The 12,740-nt window shown below is 43.7% G+C and overlaps 1 protein-coding gene across 1 annotated transcript in view; it reads right to left on the bottom strand.

Annotated features, from left to right (window-relative positions):
• The window catches only part of ADCY10 (adenylate cyclase 10), an 86,252-nt gene that overhangs the window by 32,325 nt on the left and 41,187 nt on the right, over nt 1-12,740 (bottom strand). The window contains exons 18-20 of the mRNA XM_032806111.2: nt 9,686-9,822; nt 7,767-7,892; nt 896-1,177 (exon numbers count right to left, since the gene is read on the bottom strand). Coding sequence (XP_032662002.1) covers nt 896-1,177; nt 7,767-7,892; nt 9,686-9,822 — 545 coding nt within the window. The remainder of the gene's footprint in view (nt 1-895; nt 1,178-7,766; nt 7,893-9,685; nt 9,823-12,740) is intronic.

Genomic DNA, 12,740 nt, shown 5'->3' with positions numbered 1-12,740 from the left:
GGAAATAACAAAAGATGTGTGGTGACTTCTGTGCCAATCTGTGTGTAGACAAGCCCTTAGACACCATAGGGAGAGTTTGGTGGAATCTAGGTGAGGTAGGAGGAGACTAGAACAAAATAAAAAATGCAGGTAAGACATATTAGCTCATACCAGCTCATTTTGGCCTTTATTCATCCTCACAGTATGTTAGGGGGGTTTGAATTACTATAATTTAGTGCTTTAATGTATATGCTGCCACATCATGGTTATTATTGTTTGTATTAAAGTAACTCAACAGAGATCTCAACTGAACTGAGAGTGACATTATCCTGGACACTGCATAAACGCATAATAAAAGAAACCCCTGCCCCAATGAGTTGATAATCTACATACCTGTCAGACACAGCGGGGGACAGGAAACTGAAACACAGAGAGATGACGTGACTTGCAGGCCAGTGGCAGAGCCAGAAGTAAAGCTTAGGTTTCCTGTGTGTGTCAGGTCAGTTTCCTGTCCTCTGGACCCAACTGTCTGTCTCTATGTACCGCAGGAGTGACTTCAATGCATTCCTAATGCTGCAACAGCTGAGTTTTTTGTATAGAATTTTCCTTTATTTTTTTAAAGAAAAAAAGCATTGACGATTACCCTGAAACAGATGCTTCCCAGGAGTTTATTTCAAAGTGTGACGCAAGATTCCAATGTGTAGGCTGTGACTGTTAGTAGATACATTTAAGATGCAAGAAATTACTAAAAACTACAGGCAAAAAAAAATCTAACTATCTGTACATTACTAGAGACAGCCCCTGCACTTTATGCATGTTAACAAGGATTCACACAAAGATCACCATGAACACAGACAAGGAGCAATGGGATTTCAGCACACTCTGATACCCGCAGTCCCTGGCCAGCTCCACGTACCTGACTCTTGTCCAATTGATCTCACCGTCCCGGGGCAAACAAGCAACTCTGTGGAGGGCATATCCTGTGAATGTGCATTCTGGGAGTCCTTTCTTTTATTAAAACACTTGAAGATGTGGGAATCCACCAGGGCTGCAAGTGTCTGGTTCATCTTCCTCTTGGTCCATTCAGGAAGGATGTGGAGCAGCAGCTCAGTCGTGAAAGTCAGCCCAATGACAGCTGCACACTTCACTACCATCTGCTCCGAAGGGCTCATGTTGTCTAACTCAGCCAGTGCAATGCCTACCGAAAACAAGTCATCCAGTAAATCATCACTTCTCCATGCTGGGTGCTCCTGAGAGACCAAGCCAGTAAGATTACAGTGGTTAGCTTTAGCATTGAGAGTGAGAGGAGGATGGATGTCCTCTCTGGATCCTGTCCTTTTTACCCTACAAATGAACTGACCTGAGGAAGCCAACACGTCAATTATCTCTTCTGAGAGCTGCCTTCACTAGCAACTACTGACAATGGGCAGTGACAGGGAATTCACCCACTGGATTTTTGTACTGACCATGAGTTGATCCAGAATCCACCATAACTGCTCAGTAGCTTGATTTGACTGTAGAATTTATTAGGAGGGCTGTGTTTATATTAATTCTTAATAGTTTGTCATTTAAATGAGACTTAAAGCAGCTTCCCAGAACAGCATCTGGATTCTGCTGCGCCGAGCTAGAGTGCCGACTACTGAACTAGAGTCCTGGCATGACTCCAAGAGCAGACCAGCATATTCAGGGATTAGACTGGGGCAAAAAGAAGGGAGAACCTTTTACAGTACAAATGCCAGAAGAATGCCTGTTAAGTAGGCTATAGTGAGACTGAGTGGCCTCCCTCAAAGCTGGAGAGGGAGGGACCACTATACTCCCCATAGTGGGCAGGGCTAAATCTGCCACTCCCCCTCATCAGAAGTCCTGAGGTGGGACAGAAAGTTAAAAGGAGAACCCCAGAGCTCATTTGGGGCTGGAACACCAGAGGGAGCAGCAGATGTCTCTTCTAGGGAGCTGGAATCTCAACATGATCCCAGACTAGCAGGACTGTCCTTAGGCATACACTGTGTAGAGCACCTGAAAATTTTGGGCACCACTGAGTCTTAGGCCTGGTCTACACTATGCGTTTATACTGAATTTAGCAGCATTAAACCGATTTAACCCTGCACCCGTCCACACAATGAAGCCCTTTATATCAATATAAAGGGCTCTTTAAACCGATTTCTGTACTACTCCCCGACGAGGGGAGTAGCACTCAAATCGGTATTGCCATGTCGGATTAGGGTTAGTGTGGCCGCAAATCGACGGTATTGGCCTCCAGGCGGTATCCCACAGTGCACCATTGTGGACCGAGCTCTGGAAAGCCATCTGAACTCGGAGTTCACGGCAGGTTAACAGAAAGCCCTGCGAACCGTGAATATAATTCCTATGCCCAAAGCATGGAGCTCTGATCAGCACGGGTGGATGCAGTCCCAAAATCCAAAAGATGCTCTTACACAGACAAGGGACCACTGAAGGAGATAAATGAGGACTGACGCGAATGGAGACAAATCTGTCTATCCGAAGCACCGAGTTCCAGAGACCGAAATGACCAAAGCAATTGAAAAAATCTCGCAGGTATGATACAGATCCACAGCACAGTGACTGTGCAGCAGCGTAACAGAAAGCCATAAGAATCAAGACGCTATCATAGGGAGGAGGGTACTGAGCGATCAGCTATCCCACAGCCCTGCACATCTTCGAAAACCAATTTGCATTCTTGCTGACTCACAATGACACTGAAGAGTCAAAAACATTTCCGGGCTTTCCGGTAATGTTGTCAATCACACCCCTTCCCCACCAAAAAGCAAAAGGAAAAAAACCATTTCTACGCCATATTTCAGTGTCACCGATGTCTACCGCATGCTGCGAAGCCGGCTGCTAGCATGCGCTGAAACCAAGGCCCTCCAGTGGCAGACAGTAAAATGACTGCTATCCAATGTCAGGCATCAGTAGTGGTGCGCTTGGCCGGCCTCAGTGTGAGCAGCAGGATGCAGCTAAAAAGGGAAATGACGCTCCGCGTCATTTCCGCAATGCGAACAAACGGCTGTAACTGAGAGTCCTCAATCAATAGCACACTAGAGGTGAGTATCCATCAACTTACGCCCAACCACATTCAATGTCTAAAGTGAAAAGATGCTGTACTGCCTGGAGACTAGATACAGCGGGAGTACTTCCTCCTCCGCATTATCTCACCAAAAGCGTCAATTGTTTCTATCCTGCATTTATACTCATACACAATGGGACACGTGAGCACAGAGCCCAGAGGGATTGGGGGAGGAGGGAACAACGGATTAGGGTTGTGGCAGGACACCCCTAGATGCATGCACTCATCATATCCGCGGAATGACTCTGGCATCACTAAACACAGAAGGCTGTGCATCCGGGTTCTCTAGTACACTGCACCCATATCGAAGCAGGACGAATCCTATAAGACCAAACATAAAGAGAAAGGAGATGCAGGGAATTTATGGTCAACATAAGCGCGACCACAGCCGACCACAAGCGGGCCAGCGCAGGAGCACCCCCATGACAGCAGCAGTATGACAAACACGACTGATAACGAGCATACTTACCAGACACCCAAATTAACAAGGGCAGATGGTGCCAGGAGAGTAACTGCTCTGCTACCTTGCAAAGGCAAATAAGGCTGCGGTTTAGACGCAGTAGCGAGTGATCTGTCACAGACAAGCACTCCAGTACACATAGCATGACATGACCAAGGCAAAAAACGGCTCCAATGTTCGTAGGCTAATGGCGTCTGCTGCAGGGCAATCCGAGAACAAAGGCGCAATGACTGTACTGCCGTGCTTACACCACAGGAGAGAAAACCCCAGTATAAGAGAAAACTTTTAGAGCTACTGCACAATGATAGGAATTAAAAGCACTAAAAGTGCCAACTCAAGGACAGACAGAAATACGAAGACACAGAAGTACTAGCCGACACGAGCCAAACAACATGTAGTAGAAACACTCAACGACTGAAGAGAAACATAATTCAGCTAGAGAAAGGAATTATAGATAGTTCTGAAAAGCAAAAGACTCATTGAAATAAAAATCAAGACAATAGTAATGCTAAGTAAACAGAACAATAAAGAACAAGTCTAGAACAACGACCAAATAACTGCACAGGAAAAAATAAAGAAAGAGAAGAAAAAGAATTAAGAAGACCTTGCTCAATCCAAAGGGAGGACACGGGATAAAGTGTCCAAATCAAATACACAAGAAGCACCAAAGGATAATACAGAGACAATAAACAACTACAAGAAAAGTTCAGACAACAGCATGATCCACAAATACAACAGAGACCAAAACTGCCAACAAACAGCGGAGAAGACGCGATAAACTACAGGAGGTTGAAGCACTATGGTCAAGGGAGCAATTATACGAGACCAAGCCGACGCAATGAGATAACTACACAAAAGGATATAGACTAAGACCTCAATGAGGCATATAAACTGAACCGGCAGAAAGCCAGAGCAAACAGCGATATATATAAAATCATTGATAGCACTAAAAAGCACATAAGAATAATATCAGTCAAAGATACAAAAACAACCAAAGACACGAACGACGATAAGATACAGTCATCCAGATACATACAAATTAAAAGCCCACCAACATTACAGTAACAAAGGACACTATGGGAATATCGAATCCAACAAGAGCAAGTAGGACAAATCGAGCAAGCATCAATCGTATCCCAGATAGCATAACGTAAACGTAATTATACAAGACCACAAAGATAAATTTAGCTCAACAACATTTGAAACGTAGTAATATTAACGGAAACAACAAAAACGGGAAATACCAAACCAGCGATGAGACTGAATAACATTGAGCACAATAGTAGAAAAATGTCTGAATATACAATTACCTAATACCACAACAGATATACTTACCTACAATACGAACAATAAAATAACACGACGGTACATTTTATCAGGAGCAAGAAACACAGACTCCAAGACACATCAACCGGACCAGAATACAGTAGATAATGAAACAAATTGCGCAACGTGAAAGGCTCCCAGAAAGATACTAGATAACGAAACGAGTATGATAAATAAAAACATACACGGAAAAACCTGAAGCACAGATCATAGAAACCATTACCACTCTAAAACCAAGACTCACATGTTGATTTCATATATTAATTGACAAGTCCACAACAGTACTAAGAATATGCAAGGCAAAAAGAATAGACAGACACTAAAGAGTGACAACATTTACCCAGAATCACCTGCGACACTGTTTTTGCGTTGGGATCTCAACCCAGAATTCCAGTGGGCAGGGGAGACTGAGGGAACTATGGGATAGCTACAGGATAGCTACCCACAGTGCAACGCTCCAGAAATCGAGGCTAGCCTCAGACCATGGACGCACACCGCCGAATTAATGTGCTTAGTGTGGCTGCGTGCAGTCGACTTTATACAATCTGTTTTACAAAACCGGTTTATGTAAAATCGGAATAATCCCGTTGTGTAGACGTACTCTCTGTGTCCCGCTCCTGCCTTTTCCTATCCCTGTTCTGACCCTTTCTGCAGGCTCCCACAGCTGGCTGCTGCAGCCTGGTGACTCTTACTCCGGAGGGGATCTAGTAACTTAAAAGTGAAAAAGTCTTTCAGCCTGCCAGACCTAGTACCACAACACTGAAACTGTTAAAGAGCCATTCAAGTGGCAATAAAACCATTTAACAGGCATTTGTCAACCCCTAGGTATATATTGTCTGTTTCTGAATTTGCTGACCAAAACAGTTGTGCATTACTGTAATATTTACTGAGAACATGTCAGTTTACAGGACCTTAGTTTAAAATTTGCTTTAAAAATATTTCATTAGTGAGTTGGTGAAGATTATAAAATCACATCTCTAAAAAATCCTTGCATAGATTTTTAGATACACAATCATCTTTAGCCTTAAATACTTGGATCTTCAGACATATCATTTTTTTAATAAATCCTTCAAAAGACCACCTTATCTAAAATACAGATTTTAATTTTAATTACTATAGGAAAAAAAACTTGCTTCCAAAGTCTTCCTGTCCTTTCTGTCCATCCCTTTCTCCCTTCATATGCCCGCCCCATTGAAAAGAGCCCTTAAAGGGACAACACCCCTTTCCTGCCAGATACCTGGACTAAGCGTTTCCCTTTCTTTACTTCTGACTATTTGATGAACTAGATTTAACAGAACCCTCCAGGAAAATCAGTACTTAGTAAGATATAACGTCCTTTGTTATGCCTAAAATCTTTGGAAACATATTTTAAAGTTGGTAATATTTCATAAACATGTCTGTTATTATGGAGATCACACAAAGTTTACTTAGTGTTCCCTTTTTCTAAAAGCAATGAACATTGTTATGAACACACTAAACCCCTCTGATTAATTTAAAATAATGTTTTTGTTTCAGTGAGTTAAATATGTAGTAATCTGGAATGATTACTTCATGAAGGTTTAGGAGTACATTTAAAATATAAAATCAGCTTAGAAATACTGATTAAGAAAATGTAAATCAGAGAAGAGCTGCATCATGTATTCCATAATATTTAATGTTGTATTCAGCAAGACAGCTGACTCGCCCTTACTACAAAGTTTTTGCAAATAAGTCTCTGACAAACTTCAAGGCATATCAAAAAAACTATGACTGACATTTTTTATTCCCAAGTTTAGTGCTTTTAATTAGATACCTTCTGCATGTCCAGTCTTCACCATCTGGCATGCAGGGGAAAACATGCCCCATTTTCTTTAGAAAGAAATTGCAGAAGAGTTTTTTCCAAATGTCATTTGCTTCATTTGGGTTCAGGGATTTGGCTGGAAGGGGATGAGCAGAATGGGGGAGGGAAGAGAGGGAGACAGTGGGGAGAGGGTGGGGCCTGGACAGAGTGGGGCAGGGCGGAGCAGGGGTGGAGTATGGGTGGGGCCACAGGCAGAAGAGACTGGGAAGCTAGCCTCCCCAAGGGACAGCTTCACCCACTGCCCATGACAGCAGGTAAGAGTGGGTTGGCTCCTGCACACCCAGCATGCACTGCAGTCTCCTTAGACAGGGGCTGTATTCACAGAGTCGAATGTGCCGGTGCCACGCATTCTGTGTGAGGGAAAGGGTACAGGGGTCTCTGCAGGGAACTGTGACTCTCTGCCACCGTGAGGCAGGCCAAGTGGGTCGGTATCTTTTGCTGCCTCCTTCCCCCCCATTGGGCATAGGGGCATCAGTTTAATAATACTGCGTAGGGCCCCTTAAATCCTAAGGATGGCCCTGCAGACTAGGCTCCGAGTGGAGCTGCACCCTGCGGTTAGAGGAGACAGACAAGAATCCCCAAGGATTCCCCGCCACTGTTAGGACCCTGGGCTGGGATCTGGTGGAGTAGGGTGGGTCTGGGTCTCCCTATCCACTGCTCCCAACCCCACCCCTGGGGTGGCAGTCTACCCACCTTAGACCAGATGGTCTGCACTTGCCTGCTTTTGCTCTGCCCCAGCCAGGAGTGGGCCATAGACTGCCCTGTACTTTATCATCCCCGTCTTCCTCGCCAAGGGCTAGAACTTCGCCATAGACTGTTGATTACTACCTGCCTGTAGTGAGGTGGAGTGGCCTCCATCCCCACTTGAGAGTAATGAACCATTACACATACTTCTTGCCTAATGGAAGGTCTGGCCTATTCTGCAGAGCTCAGACTCATGCTTCTCTGCATTGCTCCAAAGTTCAGACCTGCGCTGTCTGCCACATTCAAGCTCCCAGGCACTTTTAAACTGCTGCCCTTAAGGAACAGAAACATTGTGTCCCCACTGGCTGGAGACATCAGGATCAGACCCTCACCTTTTAAGGTAGGGGGCAGCATAATATTTTGCAGCTTAACATTCTGGCGAATGGTGCAAATGTACAAGTCATTGTCTGAGCTGGAAAGCGATTCCGTTTTGGAGGGGATGGCCTTGACGGCATTGGCTGCACGGAGAGAAAGAGGAGAAAAAATAATGACAAGAACTCACATTTTAATTGGTTTGCTTTTTAAATATAACCAAAACAAAACAATACTTGACAAGATCTAATGGGAACAGCCATTATAGCCATTTTGGTGTGAGAATAAACTCTGTCACCCAGAATGCAAAACGGTTCCGATGCATTTCTACTTAATTGCAACAATCCGAGGCCGTCTCTTCTGGGGGCCAAAGCTTTAGTGTTTGATCTCTACCCAAAGGAATCTCCTAGATTTCCCAGACTAAATCAAATCAATGGCCCATCCAGGCCAGCATCCCAGTCCCATCTGCTGCTTAGGAGGAAACTGTAACTCTTCTTCTTTATGGAAATTTGGCACTAATAGATGGGGAAGTACCAGCCTAATCTTAGGAAGAAAATCGCTGGTTTATGGCCTGCAGGAGACTGGGCTGCGATTTTTCTCTTCTCCCTTATTTATTTAGGAAGTTTTAAAAGACTTACAGAATCATTGCCATTGAATTATTATCATTTTGGTTTTGATGTTTACAACAGCTTTTATTTAAAGAAACATTGTACAGCAATATAATCATCAAATCTCTCTGTTTAACAGGATGTTACCTTTGCACTGTGCAAGACATTTTGTTTCTGGTGATTGTATTATTTTGATTACCTATTTATCAAGCCAGGCATGTCCATCAAATGTTATTAATCAAAAACATGGACAGATGTGCTGGGTTTGGTTTTGTTTTCAGGCAAATGTATTTTGTCTGAATATTGAACAACATATCTAAGAATCTATCCCCTACATTTCTCATATCTTAGCTAGTATAACTGCAAGTGATACAATTCTCATAAATGTCAAAATCTTTTGGTTGGAAGATATTTGCCACCATAATATCTTGTATCAATTAGTCCACAGATTAACTGTGTTCTGAGTAGGAAAGTGTTTCCTTTAATGTTTTAAATATGTTGCTTTTTCATTTCACTGGGTGGCAGCATATTCTATTATGGGCAACTATAACTATTCACTATTAGAGGGGTAGCACATAGCGAAAACCTTTTAAGGTTGCTAACAAATTGCATTATAACCTTCTTTTTTAGTGACTTATAACTTTGTTAGGCATTAAGCTTTGGAACTGAAATTTTCCATGCTTGGTCTCTGCCTCAGATTTGTTTTTTTTTTAAAGTTAAGACTTAAAATGGTTCAGCAGTTTTGTCAGTGTTAAAAAAATGCATATTTTCCACCTGCCCTCTTTTGAGCAACTTCAATATCCCAAAGATTTGGAGCAGGAATAGAAATTTGTCAGGGACAAATAGCATCCAAGAGTTCTAACTCAGTCCCATGCTTTAACCACTCAACCTCACTTCCCTCCTGGAGACAGGAATGGAAAACCCTGCAACCCAGCATTCTACTGCTGCCTAGCCAAGTGCTGCTTAATGTACATCATTTACCCTCTGCCACCTCCCCTGACCCCAGTCCCTCCTCCTTTCCTAGCCTGTGCAGCTTCTCTTTCCATTCGCCTCAGCACATCTCCTCTTTGTCCCTTGCACCCTCCTGCCTTCCCTGAATTCCAGCAATCAGTGCCAGGCCGACAAACATTCCCAGAAAGATGAGAACTGCCTGGGAGGTGAGTCACTGTACAGTATACAGTGGGCTATGGCATTTAAGAACATAAGACCAACCATTCTGGTTCAGACCAAAGGTCCATCTAGCCAGTAGCCAGTCTTGCAACAGTGGCCAATGCCAGGTGCTTCAGAGGGAATGAACAGACCAGGTAACGAGTTAATGACAAGTAGCTTACTGAAAAGGCCCTCCCACTCATCATCTACTTCTTCCTCCTCCTCCCACAGACGGAAGATGAGCATGTTGTTTAAATGGAGGTTCCGCAGCAACTCCTCGCAGTAAAATGGGATTCCATGGCTTCTCTGTATCAAGAACCTAAAGAGAGACAAAACTATCACTGACCATTAAAATAAGGGACTGTTATTCTCCTTAGGCAATGTTGGGGATGGTAGCTACATAGACACCATGGTGACAGGTGCCTTAACAACATCTAAGGTTGCAGTTGAAATGGATGAGGCTGCATCAAGTGTCCTGTATGTCTCCAACATGGTAGATTGCAGGGCTATACTGAAGATACAGAGTGTGTTGTGGGGTGAATGAGCAGCAGGGCAGGGGGGTCAGGCTCTCAGGAAAGCATCTCAATATTCAAATGACAGTCAGGTGTAAATCAGCACTTAACGTAGCTATGGTCGTTTACAACAGCTGAGGATCTGGCCCCATGTTTGTTTTTAAATGTTACTAATAGCAACTAGGTTACTAAAACTGGACCAAATATTCTCTGCTAGCTCATCACATACGTGTCACCATCTTCCTGCAGAGTTTCAACCTGTCACAGCCAGCCTCTTCCTTAAACATCTTCCTCCTTTCTCCCATAAAGCCCTCAGTCGCAGAAAAAGCTCCCTGGCAAAGTCCATCTAGTCCTCACCTTTTTCTTCTTCAAATCCCTCCTTAAAAGTCACCTCTGCCTTTATGCCTGCAAGACACTGCCAGTTGACATTGGCTAGGCAGATGGCAAGCCATAAGCACTGTTCATTGTGCTAAAATGTACTTAGAATTGGAAGGGACCTCAGCAGATCATCTAGTCCAAACCCCTACTCAAAAGGGGACAAATCCCCAAATAGATTTTTTTTTTACCCCAGTTCCCTAAATGGCCCCCTCAAGAATTGAACTCACAACACTGTGTTTAGCAGGCCAATGCTCAAGCCACTGAACTATCCCTCCCCCTTGTTTGATTAACTCTCACCCTCCCATTTCCTCCATCACCACCTTCTTTGGCTACATGTTGTAACATACAGTATTGGTGTTTTTAGGGCAGTGACACTGTAGCCCTCATCCTGACTGGCATCCTTAGGTATTACCATAATATAAATAAATGCAAAGATTTTTAAAAAATGGGAGCCTAAAGTGAGACTCTTAAATCCATATTTGGGCACTTCAGTAAATTGCCTGATTATTTCAAAAGTGCTGGGCACCCAGCAGCTCCCATTGACTTCAACCATGCAACTTTAGTTGTGCATACACACAGTGATTCAATCTTTAATTAATTACTGTCCTCCTCTTCCCTATGGGACTCTTTGCTTCAGTCAGTGCACACAATGGAATCTAGGATCCTATGGTTACACCAGTGAGGGGGTCACATGGGAGTCCTTGGAGTTATTTTAAGGGTCCCTTCTATAGTACTTATACAAAACCAGGAGGAGGGTAAGGAGATCTGCTTAGGCACATATAGCAGTTAGGCATCTAACTTCTGGTTGCTCTCTTGAAAATCTCTCCATTTTGTACCAGGCTTTTGGTTTGCAACATTATCAACAGGCTCGGCCAATATCTGTTGACTGGTTGCTATGACATTTGCGGCCTCTCAGCCACTTGAACTGCAAAGACTCAAAATGTCAGTAAAGCTTCCTTTGGCACAATATCCCCCAAGTGCGCTCATTACCTGATGTTTCATTGATTCACAGATTCTAAGGCCAGAAGAAACCACTGTGATCAGCTAGTCTCACTGCCTGATTAGTATATGGGATGGTAGAACACAGGCCATAGAATTTCCCTGAAATAATTCCTGTTGGAACTGGAGCATATCTTTTAGAAAAAAATCCAGTGTTTTTGTACCATGCGTAGTTTTAGTATCTTAGCAAATATGGAAACAGTATGGGCATGGCCACCTGCAGTACAGTAGTAAAATGGAAAAACCAAAAAGGATAACATTTTAAAATGCACTGTCCAGGTTTTTTTTAGTTGATTGCTTTTAGCTGAAAGCAGGTATCAAATAAGGTTTAGTGAATTTTTAGCCTTGCAATTTGAATGGGTGAAAGGGCAACCTGGAGATAGACGTTGGCTAAGTCTGTTTATAAAACTGGAGATGGAAGCCTAGTACAGACTGGGTTTTACCTAAGCAAAAAGGGAACTGCTGATACAACACTGAGGACTCTTGGCAGGTCACAAACGGATATAGAAATTAGGGTGACCAGATACCAAATGTAAAAAATTGAGATGGAGGTGGAGGGTAATAGGTGCCTATATAAGAAAAAGCTCCAAATCTCGGGACTATCCCTATAAAATCATGACACCTGGTCACCCTAATAGAAATAGGCAGAAAGAGTCTAGAACTGGAAGGAGTTGTCTAAATTTGAGGTACTGGCAGCTGTGTTCAGCTGGCTGGAATAATGAATATAGATGGAGAATTACTCTGAGGACATCCAGGCATCACCCAGACTGCTGAGGACTTTGGGCCCCATCACTGGACCAACTGGATCCCAGAAACCCTAGGGGATGGGAACTGAAGATTTCTGTTGGTTTCTTCTACCTCACCTGTCCCCACTGCCTGGTTCTATGCTCCTCCTCAGCATCCTTCCAACCAACTCTGAGGCCGACTGAACCACATAGCACCCTCATTACAGCCCAAGACACCCTCTCAAGCTCTGCAAGCCAGACATGCCACTGCTGAACCTGTCTGGAGCTGCCCTGCCTCAGCCAGCATTAATTCCTGAGACAACCCCAATCAGAAAACTGCATTTCCCCAACCTTTGCTGCCTCACCTTCCCTCCCCTGCTGTGCCAACCCCTTTGCCTAAAGAGTTGGAATAATCTCTGACCATGTTGACCTGAAACCCTGTCAGAACTCAAACAACTCAGACTGTATTTTCCCTCTTTGCGTAGAGTGAGTAGTTGAAGGAATTTTGACAGGGCAGTTGTTGTACTAAGGTGTACTCACACCTGACTGCTGAATGGTGGGGCAGGAAACAAAGGTCAAGTTAACATCTTAGCCTTCTGTGCTCACCACTCTTCACCACAACA

Source organism: Chelonoidis abingdonii, chromosome 7 (assembly GCF_003597395.2).
Source record: "Chelonoidis abingdonii isolate Lonesome George chromosome 7, CheloAbing_2.0, whole genome shotgun sequence".
NCBI lineage: Eukaryota > Metazoa > Chordata > Testudines > Testudinidae > Chelonoidis > Chelonoidis abingdonii.
This window is presented reverse-complemented; position numbering and strand designations above follow the sequence as displayed.